The 24912-nt window shown below is 41.1% G+C and overlaps 1 protein-coding gene across 1 annotated transcript in view; it reads right to left on the minus strand.

The window, feature by feature from the left end:
* Nucleotides 1-2285: 2285 nt before the first annotated feature.
* LOC126337104 (protein unc-93 homolog A-like) overlaps nucleotides 2286-24912 on the minus strand; it is a 297653-nt gene continuing 275026 nt past the window's right edge. Inside the window, exons 5-6 of the mRNA XM_050001439.1 lie at nucleotides 18331-18598; nucleotides 2286-4412 (exon numbers count right to left, since the gene is read on the minus strand). Of these exons, the coding sequence (XP_049857396.1) occupies nucleotides 4099-4412; nucleotides 18331-18598 (582 nt within the window). The 3' untranslated portion in view covers nucleotides 2286-4098. The remainder of the gene's footprint in view (nucleotides 4413-18330; nucleotides 18599-24912) is intronic.

Genomic DNA, 24912 nt, shown 5'->3' on the forward strand with positions numbered 1-24912 from the left:
TTTAGGTGATGTACGTTACAAGCAACGTGCCGTTATTGAATTTCTCACTACAGAGAAAGAAACTGTGGGGAATATTTACAAAAGCTTGTGCAACGTCTATGGAGCATCTGCCGTCGACAGAATTACAGATAGTCGCTGGGCACGGAGGGTGATATCATCAGAAGGGTGTTCGGCGGAGGTCCAAGATTTTCAGTGGTCAGGGAGACCATCCATGGCTGTCACACCTGACATGTTGCACCGAGCTGATGTCAAATTGGTTCAAATGGCTCTGAGTACTATGGGACTTAACTTATGAGGTCATCCGTTCCCTAGAACTTAGAACTACTTAAACCTAACTACCCTAAGGACATCACACATATCCATGCCCGAGGCAGGATTCGAACCTGCGACCGTAGCGGTCGCGCGGTTCCAGACTGTAGCGCCTAGAACCGCTCGGCCACACCGGCCGGCCGAGCTGATGTCGTTCACGAGGACAGACACGTTACGACTCGGCAGTTGGCGCTGCATCTGTCAATCAGCAAAGGAAGTGTGCATGCAATTGGATGCAGTTATCCACACTCTTGGATATTCAAAAGTGTTTACAAGATGGATCCCGCAGAGTCTAACGGTGGATCACAAATCGTTCAGAAAAAAATATTTGCCTTGATTTGTTGCAACGTTTTGAAGCTGAGGGAGAGACCTTCTTGTCGTAGACTGTGACAAATGATGAAACCTGGGTTCACCATTTTGAGCCGGAAATAAGACAACAGTCGATGAAATGGCGCTATTCTCACTCATTACAGAAGAGAACATTCAAAGCAACTGCTTGCACCGGTAAGGTCATGATCAGCGTGTTCTGGGACTGTGAATGTGTGAATGTGATGCCAAGAGGTGGTACCATTAATTCAGAAGCATATGTCGACACATTAAGAAAACTCAAGAAGCGCTTCCGGTGACTTCGGCGTCACAGCAACCCAGGAGATGTTTTGCTGCAACATAACACTCAACCCCGAACAAGTCTGAGGACTGCTGAAAACATAGCAAAACAGGGTTGGACAGTGTTACCCCATCCACAATACAGCTCTGACCCAGCTCCTCGGACTTCCGCTTGTTTGGACCATTAAAGGATGTGATTCGTGGAAGACATTTTGAGGATTATGAGAAGGTGATTCACATAGGACAAGTTTTGGAAGCGATGCGATGGTGCATACACGCCCTTGTTTCGCGCTGGAGGAAGGGCATAGAACAGGATGGAGATTACGTGGAAAAATAGTGTATGTAGATAAAGACACTATTCTTTCGAGTGTGTAAATCTCATGATGTTCAATCAAGAATTGTCGAACAAAAAACCAGCAGTGCATTACTTTCTGGGCAACTCTTGTACGTACTGGCATCTGTTTTATCCGTTTACTTTATGTTGTAAAGTAGATAATGATTTGAGAAAGTAAGTTTACTACACAAAATTATGAGCCTCGGATTTAGCTTAATAACAATCGTACTAGTATAATACTTTTGTATTAAATACTAATAATTATTTCCATCTAGCATTTAAAAAAATTAAATTAAGATACTTAATATTTCTTAGATTGCGTGATGCACAATAGTACTTCAGCACTCGTTACTGACCGAAAGAGTAAGTTCACGTTAATGCACATAGTTTCTTGAACTCAGAGCTGAGAAATGCAACAAATTAGACATGCCATTAACTTGGTTTACAGCGCTCGATTTTCCACCATTACTGATTATTTTCCTCGTAGTTCCTCTGCTTGTGACGATTCAGTCTAAGTTTATGTTCCATATCACTAAAATTTTGCATTATCGTTACTTTACTTTCCTGAGCCATTATTAACCGTTTTTCATATCCTTATTAAATAGACACACATTAACACATATGGAGATCTGTACCTTGCTTTTGACAGTGGATGCTACATCTACATCAGTACTCCGAAAGCCGCCGGTTTTTGGCCGAGGGTACTTCTGGTAACACTAACTGATCCCCCCTTCCCTGCTCCACTCGTGAAAGGCCGTGGGAAGAATGATTGTCTGTAAGTCTTTGTATTGGCTCTAACTTGTCGAATTTCTCTAATTTTGGTGCAGCAACCAGAAATTTATTGCCAAATAACATATTTCAAACAATCCTGTGCTGCACCAATTGCGGTTAACACAGCATGGCGCTATTCCTTCTCGTGCTGTTTTTTGTCTGCTGTTGAATATATAGTAGTGCCTGAAGATAACATATCGAGCTAATGAAGATTCAGAAGGGAAATAGGATCTATATTAATAACCAAAATAGTAACATTTTCGACTTTCCGTAACAATTTTTATTTATTTATTATCTATTTCTGTAGTGAAACATGAATAAAGTGTTCCATTTAGTAAGTATAGTCCTTTTTGCCATAAACTGACGAAAGATTGAGTTATAGAATTATCTGCAAGTCATCCTCTATCGAGGTATAAACTTAAAATTTATGATACAGTCATTACAGAAATGGCCATAGAGAATTGGCCCTTATTGCATGTTCATAGCCAGCCATCTGTTTCGAAGAAGCTAGTTTTTTGAAGGAAGACACAGTCTTCTTGAAACTCATTTTATGGCGGTATTGATGGCATTAGCGACTGCTATTTTGCAGTGTGCCCAATCTTACATGAAACAGTGTATGGTTCTCCAAGATTTACTCAGGGGCAGTTATTTCATGTGTTAGACCACCCACTTTGTTGCAGTCACTACTGTATGAGCACCCTTCCAGGGCACAACGAGGCCGTTGGGCTCGGCATCCACATTTCCAACTGTGTTTAGTTTACACTCGCCCACGCAAGTAGGTCAGCTGCTTATACACACAGTACAGGTGTAAGGTAGAGGTTTCGATCAAATATCTTCAACGATGACTCATTAAACACGGTGAGAATAATCTCATCAATAAGAGTACCCCACTGTGACTGCCACGGGATTCATGTGGTCTGGCTAAGAACCAGGAGTAACGTGATTTCGGCACTGGGTACAGTAGGAAGTTAAGAAGAAGGATGAAGTGGGGAGCAGAAAAACAACCATTTTCATTCACTCTTAAGCCCTGTGGCTTCCCATGGTCTATGCTATAGTCTAACCAAAAAATATTACCTCGCTAGTGGACTTTATCAGCAGCCTTTTTGTGTTTAAATCGTTCGTCGTTTATGGTACATGATACAGCATACATGAGAGGTGGAAAACGCCGAATGTGCGTTTACGGTACAGACAGTGCGGACTTCGAATAAGAATTAATTGGAGCAGTGGGCGCTTTGGGGAGAGGCAAGAACTCGGCCACAAACGGAGCCGACACGCCAACAAATATCGCAAAATCCAGAAAGCGAATACGCATGATAAACAGCTTGTGGAGCTCGAAGAAAAGGACTGCGTCGGCCGTCGAAATATAGTGCAGTGAAATGGAATCGATATCTCAGTAGATCACTCAAAAGCGCACCATTAAACGACAAAAACATCCACAGCGACGCTCAATTGCTGCTGATTTGCCGACGAGGACGTAACTTCAATGAGTCACGTTTATTGTTTGATAAAACGTACGGGCGTAAGTATACCAGTTGGAGACTGGTGGAGAACAGGCGCAACAAACAGTGGAAGAGATGGGCGCAACTTTACGTTGCAGGGGATATTTTCAGGGCGTCGTCTAGCAAAAATTACCCAATTTTTTAACGGCTCTTATTTGTAAACGACCAGTCAATTCAAAGCGGATAACAAAGACGTTCAGTAGGATAATGCACTTTAGCGCACTGCCGGAAGTGTCTGCCGAGGAAGAACGTGAAGAAAAATTCAAACTACTTCTCTTGTCCCAACCAAAACTGTGTAGGGCCGCTTACGTCGCTATACGCTGCTAAACGTCAGCGGTGAAGCACTGTGCACTGTTTGACTTCGTACCACCGTCGAGACCTGTGAGTAACTGAGTTCCCTCCAACCCCGATAACAGCTGTGTGTGCTAGTAAGTGGTCACGATGGGACTCGACGGGGTATACTATCCAAACAAACTGGGAAGACATCAGTTGTCTCGCTAGTAAGTAGGCGTACAAATGAAGGCTGTGGGTGTGGGCCGTTCCCTCGAGTCGCTGTGCGCTCCCCACTTCCTCGAGCCGCTACCAGCCGTCCAGCGCCTTGCCGGCGGGCTTGTTGTAGGAGTCTCTGAGGTGGCCGTGCTGGTGCTGGTGGTGGCGCTCCCTCTGCTTATCGTGCGGCCAGAAGGAGGCGGCGTCGCGGCGCCGGGCCAGCCACTCAGCGGACCAGTAGCAGCCGGCGGCCACAGCCAGCAGCCCGGCCATCAGCCACAGCTTGACGTGCGTGCACAGCACCGGGCTGTACGCGTACGACACGATGAAGCCCACGCTCTCGAACACCCGGAAGTTGCTGTACGCCGCCTGCTCGTTGCCGCGGAACAGGATGCCGAACAGTGCTGCGGGCAAGGAAAACACACCGGTTTCTCGTTACACGAGAAATGCACATTGAGCATACGGGGTAGGTCCCAAAAGTTTCGTGAATACATTTTTTAAAAAGAGATTTATTGCTTTTTAAGGTACAAAACCTTGAAAATCTTAAAAGCAATTTCCTTCCACATCTAAGCATCGCAGCCACCCTATCTGCTTAATCTTCCTGGAAGCTGCCATTGGGCACCTCTTTAACCCTTTTTTTCTCAGGTCGCTTCTTGTCGCAAGGAAGGTCTCCAGACCACTACAAGGTGTTTCAAAAAGAACTTTACAAATTTAAAAATTCATGTAATTTTTTTTTAATTATGTTTTAAAATCTTATGGGACTTACCTGCTAAGGCCATCAATCCCTAAGCTTACACACTACTTAACCTAAATTATCCTAAGGACAAACACACACACCCATGCCCGAGGGAGGACTCTAACCTCCGCCGGGACCAGCCGCACAGTCCATGACTGCAGCGCATCAGACCGCTCGGCTAATCCCGCGTGGCGTAAATTTGTTGAAAGAAGATATAAGAGCTGCGTTTCGTGTAATTTTGTAGGGAAACAAATCATGTTTTTTTTTTTTTTTTTTTTTTTTTTTTTTTTTTTTTTTTTTTTTTGCTGAAACGAAATATGTTGTATGCAGCTTCCGTTAGTTATCCTGCACGCATCCCACCGGAAGTCGATTTCTTCCCAAACTCGCTATAGCATTGAAGGTGGAACTTGCTCAGCCGTGGCGTAAACTGTTGCTGTAAGTTCAGGTAGAGAAGGCGGCACAGGAGGTACAAACACGATATCCTTGATGTACGCCATAAAAAAATATCCAGTGGTGTCAGCTCTGGGGAACCTGGGGGCCACGAAATTGACGCATCACAGCCAATCCATTGACCTGTAAAGCGGTCACTGAGAAACTCCTGGACGTCAGCCAGATAGTGGGGTGATGAACAGTCTTGCAACGAGTAAACACTTCGTTCTTGGACGTCCTTATCGATCTGTGGTATCAAAAATTGTGTTACGTATCCAGGTACATTATACCCTTTATGGTTCTCTCCCGAAAAAAAAGGGACAGTACACTTTGTTCTTGCTCAATGCACAAAAAATGTTCATTTTATGGTTCGAATCGCTCTGAGCACTTAACTGCTGTTCCCATCAGTCCCCTAGAACGTAGAACTACTTAAACCTAACTAACCTAAGGACATCACACACATCCATGCCCGAGGCAGGATTCGAACCTGCGACCGTAGCGGTCTCAGTTTATGGCTATCACGAACATGTTGCAATGTTTGATGTGGACTTTCACTGCCCCAAATCCTACAGTTATGTGTCTTAACCTAGCCACTTAAGCGAAAAGTGGACTCGTCAGAAAAGATGATTTTGTCCAAGAAATGTCCATCCTCATGTAATCGGTTTACAAAGCCCGGGTAGAAGTTCTTGCGAGAAATTTTATCAGTGTATTTTATTGCTTTTACGATAGTCAATCACTACGGATTCAAATGCAAATGGTTTCTCAACACACGCCAAACAGTCGTTCGTGAGATGCAATTATTTCCTCAAAACATTCACGCCACTCATAAATTGTAGGCCTACTAGGAGGATCTTTAGCATACTTGGTACGAAAATTACGCTGAGCTGTTGTCGCCGACTTCGATTGTTCAAACCAAAAGACACAACTAGCACGCTCTGGTCCAGTGAAGGCAGCCATCTTTAACGCAACTGCCGCTAGTGGTCTTTATGGTGGTACGATTCCGCACTAGTGAACTACTCGAGACAAAACTTTATGTATTTCCCTGCTACTTGGCACAACAATCATCTCTGTAAATACTATGAATTAATTTATATGAACTTTCAAATTTTTAAAGTCCTTTTTGAAATGCCCTGTATATTTAAATAGCCGTAAAAACTACGTTCAGAAATATCAGTGAAGCATTTCAGTTTTTTTTGTAGAAGGTAATGCTAATATCGTAAAAAAATTCAAATAAAATTTAAAGTTTATTTTTACTAAAAAACACATTTAAACAGAAAACTGCACAAAATTAACATTATCTTACATGACAATGTTAATGCACTCTAAGTTTTACTTCTTGCCATATCTTTGGTGTTTGTTATACATGTAATAATAAAGGCATAAAAACTCGTAACCATTCAAAAAATGAAAATTACACTAGCACTTTCTAGGTTTTTAGTTTCCTTCTCAGAACTTTTTTTACATTCGCTGGAAATTTTTGTAGAGAAGTTAGATTGCCTTCTTGCGACAGTAGCATATACAGGGCCAGTCACTAAATATTGCCAACTAGAATAACTCCGAAATAATGATAGTAGCTGAAAAGTTTGTGGGACTAATGTTGCATGGGACTACGGGGGGCATAATATGATGGTTTTTTTTGTTGCTAAAAAGGGTCGCGTCAGAGATATGAATGTCAACTTTGTTTTTTTTAATGGGATGTTATAGTGTGGTACTTATTTTCTGATAGCAGCTGTCGAGATGAATCCAATGATGTGTCACAGTAAGGTCTTTGAAGGTCAACGAAGGTCACAAAGGTGGCATGAACGACCATTTACAGAAGGTGTTTGAAGTGATTACCATTGGTATCAATGCAGTGCTGCAATCTTCTTATCACAGATTGAGTGGTATTCCTTATCACATCTTCACTTATCGCAGCAAAAGCTCTGACAATTTTATCCCGCATACCTTCAAGTGTAGTTGGAACGTCTTTATAAACAATGTCTTTTACGAATCCCCACTTCTGTTCGTCGGTCAACGCTTTTGAAAACTTCTTTGTGCACACCGTTCTCATCCCTTATTCATCTCTCAAAATGCGATAAACATTCAGTTTTGGCTTAATGCAAACCTCTACTACCATCCTTACTCTCAGGCATCAATCCCCATTCAAAACGTTTTGCATGTTCTCCATATTTTCGTGCGTTTGGTAGGCAGCCAAAGCACTCGTTGTCGTCGATGTTTCCTCGCTCCCTGGAAAGTTCTCTGCCACTTGTAAGTTCTTGGCTCAGCCGTCGCTTCCGCTGTGAAGGCTTCAGACCCCCCACTCTCAGAGCCAGATTCTTTGAGCTTAACGCAAAATTTGATCACCTATCGCTCCTCCATTAACAGCTGCATCTTGAATCTCGACCTGTCACCATAACACAACACGAGCTACACGTGATCCTCATTCTGTTATAGCATACAGACAACTGAGCCAAGTTGCATTTGTTAGCCAAGACTCACCACCGTTCCCGCCAAATGCTGCATCGCTCTAGCCCTACTGCTTCCCTTGAGTTTTGTTCTCGGAACTTTTGAGACATACCATGTAGAAACAGGTAAAAGAAAAAGAAGAAGCTGCTGCATAACTGTTGATGTAGAGAGTCCTTAAAATGGATGACTGGGAGGGGAGGCAGTCGTGTCCAATGAGCAATAGTCTGTGGACATGATTTCAAACTCTGTCAGGCTGAGGATGGTAATTCTGAGTAATGAGATTTCCCTAGTAAAGGTGATCGTTCTCTAGCTAGGTAGTTGAGTAGGGGGGTACCACCTTAAGCCACCTGGCCTACTGTTTTCTCTCGTAGTAGTCTCCCCCAGGCAGTGTTCCCTAGTTTTAGGACTGTACAATCTGCAAATTTTATGTACAGCCTCAGTTGTCAGTCGCACTGTAGATCCCAAGACATTAATAATTTTATTGCAGTTCTAGGTTGGTATCCCACCGCTCTCTAAGGTGTCCCCAGGAACATCTTTGCTGGTCACTAGAGCTCAGTTCAAAGCAGAACAGAGTAAAATGGGAGTAACATGATGCCACAAGGAAGCATAACAACACAAGTACTCAATTAAAAACAGGAAAACGATGTCACAGAAAACCACGGAAGAAATGGCTAAATGAGATTGGAGTAGCTGAGGAGCATACTCCATGAAGTTAAGAAGAAGATAATTTGAAAGCACAGCCAGCTTAACGGCTCAAGCATCAAGATTGCTGACAAGACTATATACAGAAGAAAGGAAAAGAAAACTGAATATCTGTTATATGAAGATCAGTTCAGGTTTAGCAAAAGATATAGGCAACAGAGAGGCAGTTCTGACGTTTCGCTTGATCAAGGTGATAACGACTTAAGAAAAATTAAGACACCCACATAGGATTTGTCGATCTACAGAAACCATTCGTAAACGTAAAACGGAGAAATGTTTTCGAAATTCTCAGAAAAATAAGTGTAAGGTGAAGAGAGACAGGTAATATACACTGATGTGACAAAAGGCATTGGATATCACCCAATATCGTGTCGGACGTCCTTTTGCAGCAACTTGAGGCAATGGACTCAACAAGTCGTTGGAACTCCCCTGCAGAAATACTGAGCCATGCTGTCTCTATAGCCGTCTTTAATTACGAAAGTGTTGCCTGTTTAAAGAGTTTCTGCACGAACTGACCTCTCCATTATGTCCCATAAATGTTCGATGAAATTCATGTCGGGCGATCCAGGCGGCCAAATCATTTTTTCGGTTTATCTAGAATGTTCTTCAAACCAATCGCGCATAATTTTGGCCTTTTGACATTGTATATAGTCATCCGTAGAAACTCCATTTTTGTTTGGGAACATGAAGTCCATGAATGACTGCAAATGGTCTCCAAGTAGCAGAACATAATCATTTCCAATCAATGATCGGTTCAGTTAGACTAGAGGACCCAGTCAGTTTCATGTAAACATGGTCCATACCATTTTGCACAATGCCTTGTTGGGTACATGGCATTTTAGGATCTACGGCACACTCGAATCCTACCGTCAGCTCTTACCAACTGATCAGGCCATGGTTGTCCAATCGTCTGGGGTCCAACCAATATTGTCAAGAGCCCAAGAGAGTTGCTTCAGACGATTTCGTCTGCTGCCATAGCCCATTAACGCCAAAGTTGTTCTAACAGATACAATCGTCGCACGTTCCGCATTGATTTCTGTGGTTATTTCACGTAGTGTTCCTTGTCTGTTAGGACTAACAATTCTACACAAACGTCGTTGCTCTCGGTCGTTAAGTGAAGGTTGTCGGCCACTGCATTGACCATGGTGAGAGTTAATGCCTGTAATTTGCTATTCTCGCCATGCTCTTGATGCTTTTGATCTCGGAATATTGAATTGCCTAATGATTTCTGAAGTGAACTGTCCCGTACGTGTAGCTCCAACTTTCATTCCGCGTTCAAAGTTTGTTAATTCCCGTCGTGCGACCATTATCACGTCGGAATCCTTTTCACATGAATCACATGATTACAAATGACAGCTCCGCCATGGACTGCCCTTTTATACCTCGTGTACGAGATACTACCGCCATCTGTATGTGTGCGTATTGCTGTCCAGCTATTATTGTCACCTCAATATACAGTTTGAGCAAGAATCAAGAACGAATAATAAAAATGGAAGACGAAGAGCGAAGTGCTCGGATTAAAAAGGGTGTAAGAGATAGGGTTAGTTTTTCTCCTTTTCTGTTCAACATGTACATCGAAGAAGCAATGACGGAGTAAAATGAAGGTTCACCAGTTGGATAGTGTTAAAGGACATTGATAATAACATTTGCTGATGACATTTCTATCTTCCGTGCAGGTGAGGAAGAATTAAGGATTTCCTGAATTGAATGAAAAGTTTAATGAGGTCAAAATATGGACTTAAGAGTAAAGGTAAGAATGGTGATAATGATGAGTAGCGGCAGAAATGAGATTAGTTGAGAAACTGAACATTAAAACTGAGGACCACGTAGCAGGCGAAGTGAGGGATTCTATGCAAAACAACACTATAGGGACGAAGGAAGAAGGATTTAATGAGGATATTAGCAAAGAAAAACAGGGATCATTTGCTAATACTAATATGAAACATTTTATTTGAGGAGGAAATTTCTGAAAGTGTACTCCTTGAGCGCGGTATTCTATGTAAGTCTGTCATGGACTGTGCTAAAACTGGAAAAGAAGAGAATGTAAGGACTTGAAATGCGGTGTTACAAAGGACCTTGAAAATTAATTGGGCTGATAATATGAGAAATTAGGAGATGCTTTCACACATCGGAAGGATCTGGAATATGCGGAAAACGCTGATTAGAGGAAGGGACTGAATGACGGGATATGTATTAAGACATCAAGAAATAACTTTCATGGTACTAGGCATCCATAGAGGGCAAAAATTGTAGGAAAAGACAGACATCGAAATACACACAACAAATAATCAAGGACGTTGGATGGTTCTAATGCCTCTGAGCACTATGGGACTTAACTGCTGAGGCAATCAGTCCCCCAGAACTGAGAACTACTTAAACCTAACTAACCTAAGGACATCACACACATCCATGCCCGATGCAGGATTCGAACCTGCGACCGTGGCGCGGGACGTTGGATGCAAGTGATACTTTGACAAAGGGAAGACAGCAGACACGCCTAACCGATCCGGCACTTATTTGGCATGCAGCTTGTGTACGAGCTAAAATGAAAGATTCTGGGATATTTTGGTTCAGTTCCCCGCCTCCCTTCTTGAGAAATCTTACGTTCACGACGCGCAATCGATACAAAATTGACGGGGATTGATAGAGTATTGAAAACAGTATTTTTCATGAATATTTCTGGGGTGCACAAATGCATATTTTCCTATAAATCGAGAAAAGAAACCATTTCATCTTCTACTTATGTACCCATAAGATATACAATAATAAAGGAAAGCATCGCTGACGTAGCGACGAAGGCAGAGGACGTAGAAACACAACAACACAGTGCCTAATAATTTTTTCGGATAGTTGATTCGGTAACGATAATGTAACTGTGATGTAATTTCTGTCATTTGTACCTTTTATTATTTTGTCGGTGCTGTGTGTGATTAAATGTCAAAAAATTATTTCCAGTGAACTAATTACCATGAGTACTGTAATTATGAGGTAGTAAAAACGGTAGCCTAGTCAGGGGAATTTTCTATTGCATACAGTCAAGGAGCACGTTTGAAGTAAGGAGAACGTCTATTGTCGCTGTGTGCGTAAGTGCGGAGGCGGGCAGAAGCAGGTGGCGGAGGGAGCTGCTAGCGACAAATGGTCGAGTACAGACGCAGTGCGCGAGAATGTAATGAATAAACTGCAAGATTGTCAATAATGCGGTTGTAATTTGGCACAGTGCATTCTCACCAAAAGGAACTAATATTCAAGAAGAGTACTGTGAGCCCAAGGTTTTTTGTTTTGTGGAGAGACAATAGAGAAAAGACTGTTGCCATACATTGCCGACGAATAATGCCTTATATCGCACCAGCAGCGATTCATCAAAGTAAGATCCGACGAGTTTCGTCTTTAGATTGTACAGGGCTGGCCACCGTTGTAGTTTTTCTTAATTGAATATCAAAGTGTTTAGTGCAGCAACTGTTATTGTGTAATTGAATATTACCTCAATCATATACCTAATAGGGTTCTATCTTATCACCATTACTGACGCCAAGAACACCACCAGTGAAAGAACGGTAAAATATTAGAAGTGATGAGCTCATTTAATTTCTGTACCTAAGATAAACAAGTCTAGTTTTCTAAACTAAGAACTAAACGAAACTGTCATTTAACTGTAGTGTACTTTGTTGCTTGGCAGAACAACTAATGACTAAATGTAAAAGAGTAAAAGCATAATTTAAATTAATGTTGTCAAAATATTACTTCATAATAGTATATTTCATGCTTTTTGTGTGCATTGCTAATTCTGCTCAATTTGCAAATTACGTAAGAGTGTAGCGTATAATTACTGATTCTTCGCTAAATGAATCATTACGAACTTTCCAGAACTAACTTAATATAATAGAAAACAAGTATTTGTGAACATTTTCATTTTTAGAATCAGCAACAGTTATCATTATAGTGAATAACGCTAAGCTATTCATTACACGAAATGTTTTGCAAACTATTAACTTTTACATGCTTGTGTTCAGTACAACTTATTCTGCTGGTCTTCTGATTAACTTTGAGTCATGGTACTAACTATATGAGCTCGAGTCAATGCTTTTGGTATCGTTCTCGTCTGATCACAATTCCCTGATTAGTTCGTAATTACAGTCTATAAACAATTAATCATACAGCAATTTTTATTCACACGGTGAGCTGGTGACCATTATTGAGTAATTTTCAATCTAAAATTACAGTCATTTAATCCAGACTTCACTAACTATTCCCTATTTATTCATTTTTTGTCAAATTTTCTTTCGCTCGTTATCGTGCAAAAAAAAAAAAAAATGTAACGACGCGGTTATATCTGTACGTATTCGAATTGTCATCAGTCTTCGGAACAGATGCCTTTCCCAAAAAACAGGGAGTATTAAGTTCACGTGTCATTTAAAAATCCTCATAAAGCGGATATGTAGGTCAGTTATAACCCGTTTTGGATTTCTAGTCACAGTCTGCAAGTTTTTTTCTTTCATTTATATTTTTCCTCGTCGAATAGGAGAGTTAATAAGGTAAATAAATCAATGAGAATAATAAAGTAGGCAAGGAAATTTGTGAAGTATCTTGGATTAGAAAAGAATTAAAATTTTACACCTCATTGTATGACGATTCGGAGAAATATTGCTGCGAAGACGAGCATTCGGAGCACGTTATCGCATAAGGGAGAAAGGATAACCCTTATCGCAGTTGGTAGTGTACATAAAATAACGCATTCGTACAGGACGCAATATTCCATCACAGAGTCCGAAAAATTGTTGCCCACAGTTTTCCAGTGCTTATAAGAAACTAATGATTAATATGTCCTCGGAGTATAGGAGAGGTCAATAGTTTAACCGATTCGTTAACAATGTTTACTGTACTTGTTCCAGATTCGGGGAATAGAAAATCTCAATTTATAAAACGTAATTAGGAAACGTATTAAAAACATCCGTTGCAGGCAACAAGTTTTGCGTGATATTTAATTCCTGGGGTGGACAAATTAACACTGCCATGTATGATAGCATGTTTATAAATGACGAGCGTCAACCGACTTGCATGGTAGAAGTAATACAGCTGAACAGCACACTTCTGTGCCAGTCGTATGATTTACATTTTTATTGTCAAGTTATAAACTTTACTTCAAGGCTTCAAAATTATAATCTGCTCTTGGAAACGCAGCGGGAATTGCACAACAGAACGGATGTAATAATGATTCACAGAATAAGTCAAGATTAACTCTCTACAGCGATTTTTCAGACAATGTTATCACATGCGTCGATGGATCAAAGTCAGTTCCGAAAAAAGAAATATTTTTAAATGTAAACCAAGTTTGTTTTCACTTTCTTCGAAAGGAGTGATTTAACTGCCTTCGTATAATTTTGCTTCGTATGTTTATATGACAAGTACTATTCATCTAATTGTTCGAAGAAAATTGAAGACGTTTAACAGAGTAAATAAAAGAGTCATTGTAAAGCAACCAGGATTAAATTTTTCGCTCCTTACGAATCCAAGTGGTCTGAGACATTCACTTGCTTCTTTGATATTATTCCTTATAGATTTACTTATCTTACTAGCTCGCCTATTACTACCAGTTCCGAGGCGCAAAAAACACAAATAAAAGAATCTGTAGAATGCAACTGGGAATCGAATGCATGTTCTCCGAGCCAAATACCTTGGTCGAGCCGCGGCCGTGCGGTCCAAGGCGCCATGTCACGGATTGCGCAGTCTCTCCCGGCGGAGGTTCGAGTCCTCCCTCGAGCATGGGTGTGTGTGTTGTTCTTAGCATAAGTTAATTTAAGTAGTGTGTAATTCTAGGGTCCGATGACCTCAGCAGTTTGGTCCCTTAGGAATTCACATACATTTGAACATTTTTTTTCCTTGGTCGCTACACAGGCGGTGCTTTCGTTTAACGCGGAAGTCTAAAAAGTTTCTGTGTGTTTGCAGAACCTGTATATGCTGATGAAAAAGCTGAGTTTTCAAATATGTACCGATACAGTCAATTGAGTCGATTGTGTGTAATGAAATTTAAGAACAGTTTTCCCAAAAATGGGGTGGAGAAGAGGATTGAGCCAAAATTTTATGTTCTAAACAAGCGACCTGCCGAATATGGGCCGAATCGGTTGGTCGTGTCTGAGTCCTTCCGCATGTCAGGTAAACAAGGTCGTAGCAGGATGTATCTAACCAGTTAAGAATGTAATATGAGAATGATAAAAAATTTCAAAGCTCAAAAACGCATCTCAAAATAAAGGTTGAGCCACCATCTTCCTCACGTTCTAAATGGGAAGGGTAAATATTTCTGCCATCAAAACTAAGGATTTCTTTGCGGGAGGACGTCGGGAGTTGCCCATCTACAAAGTGAATGCCGTTTCTTCCAGGACTGTAAGGTAATAGGAAAGCTACTTAAAGTTTGAAATGTAGATGACAAATGTTGACAGAACTGAGATAATACAAGCCGTTTGTGAATAGTAGCTCCGCAGCCCACCGTCAAGGCCATTGACAGCGAAAGAGCAGGGTCTGGGTTTGTGCAGCCAGCAGACAATTTTCATCCGCCAGGAAATTTCGTAACGGCTTTTACTTCGTTACAGAAGGAATGATTCGTTAGAAAGTACCCTCATTGCATGTATCTTCTGTATCTGCGTAGTCGTGCATCCAAATGTTGTTCTCTTCCTACTGAATAAATTCTGCGTCTGGAACTAAATGAAATGCTGTTGCTTGGTTGCCAGACGCTTTTCGCTATTTTTATTTTTGAAGAATCTCCAGTGGTAATCTTTACATACATGCCACAGTCGAACTGTGTTTGGTTAGTTAGTTAGTTGGTAGCGTGTTCCATTGATCAATCGCATAGTACGGAAGCCGTTATGATGTGGAACGTATCAAGTGCGCAAGAAATGCACATATGGTACAAGATTTTGACAGTACAGCGTTAAAGATCAATATTTCTATTATTTACCCCATTTCCTTCAATCTCACAACATGGATATGCTAATAGGACAATTTATTCCTACTCAAGAATTCATCTATGGTATAGAAGGAGTTTCCAAGGAGATATGATTTCAATTTATTTTTAAAGGCATTACTGCTGTCTGTCCAAAATTTTATTCCATTTAGTAACTTGTAAAAAAAAAATTATAGCAGCACATTTTACCCCCTTCTGTGCCAAAGATACGTTGAGTAAAGGATAGTGTAAGTCTTTCTTTTTTTCTGGTATTATCATCATGAATGTCACTATTGTTTTGAAACTGGTCCATGTTGTTGAGAACAAATTACTGAGTAAATGTATTGTGAGGCTGTTGAAAGTATTCTCGGTCTTTTAAAAATATGCCTACACAACGTGCGACTATGAACCCTACACATTATTCTAACCACTTTCTTTTGAGCATTGAATATTTTTTTCTAAGTGTTGAGTTATCCCAAAATATTATTCCGTATGACGTCAGAGTGTTAAAGTATGCAAAGAACATTAGCTTACTAATGTCTGTATCCTTAAAATTGGCAATTATTCTGATTGCAAAAGTTGCTGAACCAAGTCCCTTTAGAAGATCCAAAATATGAATTTTCCGATTAAGATTCTCATCTATATGTACACCCAAAAACTCAGTATCCTCTACCCTGTCTATTGACTTTTGTTGATGTGTTATATTTATTGAAGGAACTGTACTTTTTGCAGCAGAAAATGGGATGTACTGTGTTTTTTCAAAGTTTAGAGCACGCCCATGCAGAAAACCAATTAATGACTTTTCCAAAGATCTTATTTATATCATTTTAAATTGGAGTTTCTTTTACTGGATTAATAATGACTCATGTATCATCAGCAAACAGTGTGGAGTTCAGCATCTTGTTTCAAATAAGAAGGGAGGTCATTCACATATATCGAGAACATAAGGGGACCCATGACTGAACCCTGTGGAATCCCTAATGTAATTTCACCCCAGTTAGACGAAGTGGAAAAATTATTTAAATATTTTTACCCATATAAAGAAACTTCTTGTTTCCTGTTCTGTAGGTATGACTTAAACCACTCATATGCTATTCCATTTATACCAAGGAATTGTTCTTTCTGTTGGTGACATTTTACTTTTTAAATACTCTATTATGTGGACAGCGAAACTGTATATTGCTATCTCAGTGGAACGGCATTTTTGAAATCCAAACTGTGATTTACTAAGTATTCCATTACTTTTGAGATGGCGAACCACTCTTGAATACATTATTTTCTCGATGAGTTTTGAAAATGCTGTAAGCAAGGATACTGAACGATAATTATTGACATTTGTGGTGTCTCCCTTTTTGTAGAGAGGCCTGATAGTGGCATATTTTAACCTGTTTGGGAAAATACCTTGAGTTAGTGATGCATTACATATGTGACTCAGAACATCAGCTGTAATTGCTCCACAATGTTTTAATTTCTTATTAGAGATGTCATCTACTCCAGCAGAACGTTTATTTTTCAAAGATTTAAGAATTTTAGTTATTTCACAAGAGGTTATTAGGTGAAATTTAATGTGACTAAAATTTTCCGAAACTGACTCTTCCATGTACTGCGTGGCTTTTTCTTTTGAACTATTCTCACCAATTTTTTCTCCTACACTTAAGGAATGGTTGTTACATACATTAGCTACTTATGTACTGTTGGTTAGGATGGTCTCATTCTCTTTAATGGTAATACTACCTACCCAAGTTGTTAGTTTTCCTGCCTCCCTTCTAACAACATTCCATATTGATTTGATTTTATTGCCGGAGTTGTTAATTTCTTCTCTAACATACATATTTCTTGATTTTCTTACAACTTTTCTCATTGTGTTACAATAATTTTTACAGTGTGAAACTACTTCTGGGTCTATACTAGTTCTTGCTGTGTCATAAAGTTTTCTTTTTCTTTCTGAAGACACTGTAGTAATCCGAGGTTTCTTTGAAAAGTGTGTGGTGTTACATTTAGTACTTTTCTTTGGGAAACAGTGTTCAAAAAGGAATATAAATTTGTCAATAAATATGCTGTATTCATCATTAGCATTTGGCTCCTTATATACGTCTCCCCAATTAACATTTCTTAAACTTTCTCTGAATTGCTCTATAGATACTGGGTTGAGCAACGTGGTTCTTGTGTACAGTGAAATGTGTGCCTTTCTTGGCGTTGGGGTGCCCACTTCGCAGTTCAGAGCTATATTTATTCTTCTCTGTTGTTTTAAAAATATGTTGATAGTATAACTGTGAAATGCGTAACCCAACACCAAGAAAAGGCCGTCTTGGTCAGTGCAGATCGCAACACATATGAAGAGGACCTCTCAAGGCGCTTCGGAAATACAAATAGTGGAATGCGCCTGGAAACCAGATAAGTGCCTCATTTAGTCCCAGGACAGAATTTACAACTTAATAGATTAGAAATAAGACACTAAAAGTAGTCTGACAATAGCAAAAAAGGGTTTCTGAAAAAGACTAGAATTTTGATATCTAACTTAAATGTAACTCTGACGAAGTATTTTCTGAAAGTGGACAATAAACGGTATAGAAAAGAGAGTAGCGGCTTATGAATATGGTGTTACAGAAGAATGCTGAAGATTGGATGGATATACCGAATCAATGATTGAAGAGATGCTGATGAGAATTGGAGAGAAAAAAGTGTTAAGGAATAAGGTATCGGTTGGTAGGATACATCTAGTGCCATCAAGAAATCGTCAATTTGATTTTGGAGGAAATTTGAGGGGTAAAAATTGTAGATCGATATCAAAGGTTTAGTACAGTAAACAGGTTCAAGTGGTTGTAGGTTCCAGCAGTTATGCTGATATGAAGCGTGTTGTACAAGACAGACCACCGCAGAGAGCTGCATCAGTCCAATCTTCGGACTGAAGACCATAACAAGAACAACAACAACATGCCAGTATACAATATTCTACCCATGCAAAGCTCCGCACCAGATATTCTGGAGGACCTCTTTAAATCTTATGTTCACTGAGGAACAAAGGTCTACGTCACTTATTCCCAGACAAAGTGGTGCTGGTGAGAGGTAGGCTCACCGTTGACGACGAGAAAGGCGCTGTCGGTGACCCCCCAGAAGGAGACGAAGACGAAGAAGGCGGCGGTGCTGACGGTGGGGTCGGGCTGCCAGAAGAAGAGAGTCAGCAGGATGGGCACGTAGAACAGCAGGTAGATGGAGATGACGACGACGCGGCCCACGGACTTGGACACCCAGCTGACCACGGCCGAGGAGGCGCAGTTGACGGCGCCGTAGCACATGAGCACGTAGCCGATGTGCGGGATCCCCCACGAGCACGACACGTACGCCTGCAAGAGAGCCAGATCGTCGAAGCACATCGAGGACTTACAGTGTGTCTCATCACTACGACGTAGATGTTTCTCGCATACTTACGCTGCAACCTCCCAACAGTTAAAAAAATATGTATAATAATCACACTCAGTGTACCCATCACACAGTAAAAATAATTATGTATAACATTCACATTCAGTGTAACCTACCAACAGTTTACTTCCGTAACCTTGGAACAATAAAATGTGACTAACCTCTCAATAAAATTGCGCCTCACTTATAACCTTTCAATAACTGACTGTGAATTTAAATTGGTAAATTGTGGAAGTGAGCAGTGCTGCGTCATGGCCCTGAAAGATCATACTGAATAAATTGAGAATTCCTACCTCAATGAAGTCCCCGGATAACACGCATATATCTGCTCCCATAAGAAATTTTTCTGGCACAGCCCAGTACAATGCTGGCCTTAGTAAATTCTTTAAATTGAGATGAATGATTGTCAAAAGTTAATTTTTATAAGAAAGATTATTATTAAGAGATTTTTAAAAACCTTTACATGGGACTTGATACAACAACAGTAAATATGCGCGGGGCTGCTTTTACCTTACACTACATCACTCAGGCACCGCCATCGCTCCCCACGACCGGCCCAGCCAACTCGATACACCAAACCGCAAGCTACTGCTTACTCCTACTGCCACACAGTTCCTACTGCAGTCAACACTGTTCTCTGGTCTGAGATTCTCTTATAGCTTACACATCGCAGACAGGGCGTGAGCAATCCATCGAAATTACATCTGTTCGAGTGCGTTAGCAATAAATTCCTTAGTCATGGACCTCTTACAACGTATAAAATAAAGTAACTGTATGCTTGTACAATATTTCTAGTTTTCTAAGCTTTGTGAAACAGTAACTTAAAACTAAAAAAGAAAAAACACCGACCAAGTGTGACTAGAGCTGCCACTTTGAGGGTTCCATACAAACTTAATTATTTATGTAGGTAGTTCATCTATAATTTTTGATGAGTGAGTTTGTATCAAAGTATGTGACATAAACAGCCGTACCTTTTGACTCCACTGACTTAGAAGCTTAAATATTTTACACCGCCGAGGGACCGTGACCTTAGTATTTGACACAAATTTCAACGTCAAGAGAGAAAGGAGCCGTAACAGACGGACATACAAACAGATGGACATACAAACAGATGGACAAAAAATGGCGAAAAATATTTTTATGTGATAATTACAAATTAACAATTTTAGGTCTTTTTCCTTCACTTGTACTGTGGAGCCTTGCCTCTTGCTAAATTTGCTGATTCTAAATCTACGAGAAGTCCCCTACAGGTTTTGATGGGTGAGTTTGTGAGTATCAAAATATATAACATAATGGGTGAATCTTTTGCAGTGATTCAGCTCAGATTTTTTATGCATGATTTAAGAGAAATACTGATGTCAGCGGCAGTTGGGCATTAAATTAAATTCAATGATGACAAGTGAAAATTTGCTTTGGCTCTCTGGAAAGGCTTCCTGTCCAAGCCAAATTCTCAATTTCCAACATCCATTGTCCTCATTGCTTGCAGCCTTACCTGACTCCGCACTGAAGTTACTATTTCGAGAGGATATTGATTTTATACCGTAGCCATTGTTTAAGAAGGTATGTTTCGAAATCCCACTCCTAAGGCGGTGAAAGAGGTGAAGAAATATTTTTGAAACTATGTCACTGTCATTGCAATTTTGAAGCTAGAACTACGAAAATTGGTATTTGTTTTCTTCGGCAGAAATAAAGAAGTACGGTATGAAAACTGGTAGTTGACTTAGCGGTTGGATATGATAAATGCTTGTGTCAAGGTTTTTGGAACACCCTTTCCAAATTTTAAGTTCTGCCCTTAGCAATTTTTGCTAGGCGGTGATGAGTCAATGAATCAGTCAGGCCCTTTTTAACCCCTTGGGGTTGAATTACTAAAAACACTGAGACACGTAATGAATTATTTTTAATGGCGAAGCTAATTAGAATGTTTCATAGATTTAGCTTTGAAAATGCTTTCATAATTAAATATTTTCCAAAAAAACTTTCACCCCCACTTCACCCCTTATAAGGTTCGAAATTCAATCATCGCGGCCCTGTCAGCAACTGTGTAAATATTAATTTAATTTTAATAATTAACAGCCTCAGTTTCACCGTTTACCTAGAATTTACCTAGGTTTCAGTCGGGATAACCCAACCTTCTTCAGAATAACAGTAACTACCGTTTGTCCATAGTGGACATCGTCGAGCTAAAACTACAAATCCATAAATTATCGTGAGACTACAAAAATTATCTGGAACTGGCTCGGCCCCATTTCGCCACGAATGCTGTGCTGGAACTGACCGTAGCGTCATGAGGCCCGCCTAGGCGCCTGCGCATTAACTGTATCATAGTTACTTGTTGGGACAAGACGTGAACGAAACTCCCGACGTTGAATTTACTAGTAAAGTCAAATGAAGGTATAGCTGAGGAAAAGGGCGTATATGTTAACCTGTGCAGAACGTACTTAGATCGACTGTCTTAACATTTATGAAGTATTCATTGGTCATGATATGAGGAAGACATGTGCTTACAAGGTATGGCATATCTAGGAAAAATATTTTGTGCTTAAGCACGAAGTGTTATCACCTATAAAGAACTTAGGAGTGGGAAGGATAATATAAAGCCAATATCGTCATCATTACTAATAGGTCCAGAAATTTTTGAGACGTCATTGTTAAGCACTTACTTAGCCATGGTTACAACGCATGAACATCCTATTGACTTGGCACACAAATGATCATGATTGAACTTAAGAACAAGTCTATATCTAATCTGTAACATCCGGCAATACGGGCCATATAAAATAGATAGTCATTATTCAAGATTAGTATATTTGACCTGAGATGGTAATTGGAGTTGGGGGGGGGGGGGGGGGGGGGTACAAAATCGGACGTGCGGTTTCAAAGGAACCATCTCAGTATTCACATCAAGCGGTTTGGAGAAATCACTGAAAATCTAAATGTGGATGGACCTGGCCCTCCATCTTCCCGAATATGAGACCAGTATGTTAACCCTTTCGCCAGCTCTCTCTTGTTCTTCTGCAATTCAGCTCTTAGACACGTGTCATGTTCTATCTTCAGTTTACGTTGAGTCTTCTTACGTTCCTTCTTCCTCTTGGCTGGTACAGCATGGACAATCGTGGAATTTTCTCTGCATTTGTTCTTTGTTCTTTGTAGATGATGTTTCCATAATGTTTTCGTTTGTTCAAACCTTCCGTTAATATGGCAAATGTCGAGTTCAGCCATACATTCTCTATTTCGTATACTGTCACTTTCCTAAGGAATCTCATTTCTACTGCTTATAATTTGCTTTTATTGCATTTTTAAGAGATCCATGACTCGCTTCCATATAGCAGTACAGATATAGCCACAGTTTTATAAACTTTTAAATTTGTTTCCTTCCGTATTTTATTTTGGAATGTTTTGTTTATCATTCCGCGTATTGATTGATATTTGCTTATCTTATTTTCTATGTCCTTGTCCATGTCATATCTTAAATCACATCATAAAATATTAAAGTTGCAGACCTGCTCAACTAATGTATTATCTGTTGTAATTTGCCGGCCGAAGTGGCCGTGCGATTCTAGGCGCTGCAGTCTGGAACCGCGAGACCGCTACGGTCGCAGGTTCGAATCCTTCCTCGGGCATGGATGTGTGTGATGTCCTTTGGTTGGTTAGGTTTAAGTAGTTCTAAGTTCTAGGGGACTAATGACCTCAGAAGTTCAGTTCCATAGTGCTCAGAGCCATTTTTTTTTGTTATAATTTTTGACCGTGTGCGGTATTTCCAACGATGTGCCATGATTTTAGTTTTATTTGTTGATATTCGAAAGTTATATTCTCTCTTCCCTAATTGATGTAATTTATAGACTCATTTTTGTAGTTCATCTTCATTTACAACAAAATTGTAACCTCATTTGAGTACATAAGTACCGGTTGTTACAATTAGACTTCCCTATTTAACACGTTATAATACGGAAACCAATTACCATTCGAGAACCAGACTTGGTAGCATTAATATCAATGACATGGGAAAGAGAAATAATGCAGAGTCAGTTCAACTGAAACACCTTTAATGTGCTGCTGTGGTACATCATACCATTACATACCGATACCATGACTGCTACAAAAGCGGCTCAATATGGCGCCCATCAGTGGCCAGGAGAGTCTGAAAGCGCAAGATTGCACTCTGCACAGCAGAACGAAGCATGTCCGTAGATACACTGGCTATGTCTCTTGATATGATATGCCTAGTATCAGCAGATGTGTGAACGTTCCCCTTGCTAAACCCTGTCCTTCAGGTAGCCCCACAACCAGAAATCAGAGGGAGTGAAGTGACCGTGCTGGCCAAGCATTTCGAAACGATCGGGTGATAATTCGATAATTTCCAAATGTGTTTCGGAGAAGCAGGCGAACTTCGCAAGTGATGTGCGGTGGGGCCCCATCTTGGATGAAAATTATTGAGTTCAATGCGTCTCTCTTCTGCAGGGCGGGTATGACATGCTGGCGAAGCATATCGCAGTAACGCTGGCCAGTCACACTGCACGGCTTTGCTCCTTGAGCGCCAACTTGTTCAAAAAATAATGGGCCAATGATGAACGTAACCGTGAAGCCACACAACACGGCGACACGTTCACCACACAGAGGAACTTCATGCATAATGACTGGAGAGGAAGATCCCCGCACTCGGCAATTCTCTGTGTTCACCTCACCCGTCAGAGAAAAATGAGCTTCGGCTGCCAATAGCAGGGTCCATGGCCAGCCTTCGTCAATCCTTGCGAGAAAGTGGGGAGCGAAGTCAACACGCCATTGTGCGTCCTGTGGTGCAAGCTGCTGCACGATATGGATCTGGTACAGATACCATTTGAGAATGGTTCGAAGCACCTTCCGTACAGTGGACCACTGGATGTTCAACTGTCGTGACACATCACGCCGGCCGCGGTGGTCTCGCGGTTCTAGGCGCGCAGTCCGGAACCGTACGACTGCTACGGTCGCAGGTTCGAATCCTGCCTCGGGCATGGATGTGTGTGATGTCCTGAGGTTAGTTAGGTTTAAGTAGTTCTAAGTTCTAGGGGACTAATGACCATAGCAGTTGATTCCCATAGTGCTCAGAGCCATTTGAACCACTTTTTTTTTTTTTGACACAGCACGCGCATTGCCTGGCGATCGGGAACTGTGTGCAGCGTTGTCTGCCATAACAGCGGTTTCATCAACCACCTGTGGTGCAACCGGTCGTCGATCTCTTCCCGGAGCGACGCCACGTTCTCCACTTGATTCGAACGTCTTCATCGTGCTCCGCACAGCAAGTAGAAAGAGGATCCATCCGTAATCCTTTCACCGCGCGTAGTGGCCGCGTGGTTAGAGGTGCCATGTCACGGATTCCGCGGCACCTCCCGCCGGAGATTCGAGTGCTCCTCGGGCATAGGTGCCCGTGTGTTGTTCTTAGCGTAAGTTAGTTTACGTAGTGTGTAAGTCTAGAACCGACAACCTCATCAGTTTGGCCACACACACTCCTAATCACACCGGTGACAATATTGTCCGCCCCCGGTAGCTGAGTGGTCAGCCTGACAGAATGTCAACCCTAAGGACCCAGGTTCATTTACCGGCTGGATCGGAGATTTTCTCCGCTCAGGCATTGGGTGTGGTGTTGTCCTAATCATCGTCATTTTATCTCCATCGATGCGCAAGTCGCCGAAGTGGCGTCAAATCGAAATACTTGCACCCGGCGAACTGTCTACCCGACGGGAGGCCCTTGTCATACGACGTTTACTGTTGATTTGTTAAGAGTTTCACCAATAATGGCCTGCGCCTTTTGTCCGAGCTAATGCTGATATGTCAACAAGTGCACTGCGACTGGTCAGGTGTGTGAGACTATGAATGACTATGACTGATCACGGCGACTGATGGTCAAGGTTGGAATTGGACAGTTGCGCTGTGATGCATGGACAGCATGCACCCCATACTCTCGACATTAATGCTATCAAGTTCGGTACTCGTACGGTAATTAGTTTCTATGTTGTAACTTGTTAAATAGGGAAAGTCCAATTATAACCACCCGGCCGGCCGGGGTGGCCGAGCGGTTCTGGAGCTACAGTCTGGAGCCGCGCGACCGCTACTGTCGCAGGTTCGAATCCTGCCTCGGGCGTGGATGTGTGTGACGACCTTAGGTTAGTAAGGTTTAAGTAGTTCTAAGTTCTAGGGAATGATGACCTCAGAAGTTAAGTCCCATAGTGCTCAGAGCCATTAGAACCATAACCATCCTGTATAT

The sequence above is a fragment of the Schistocerca gregaria genome, chromosome 1 (assembly GCF_023897955.1).
Source record: "Schistocerca gregaria isolate iqSchGreg1 chromosome 1, iqSchGreg1.2, whole genome shotgun sequence".
Taxonomy (NCBI): Eukaryota; Metazoa; Arthropoda; class Insecta; order Orthoptera; family Acrididae; genus Schistocerca; species Schistocerca gregaria.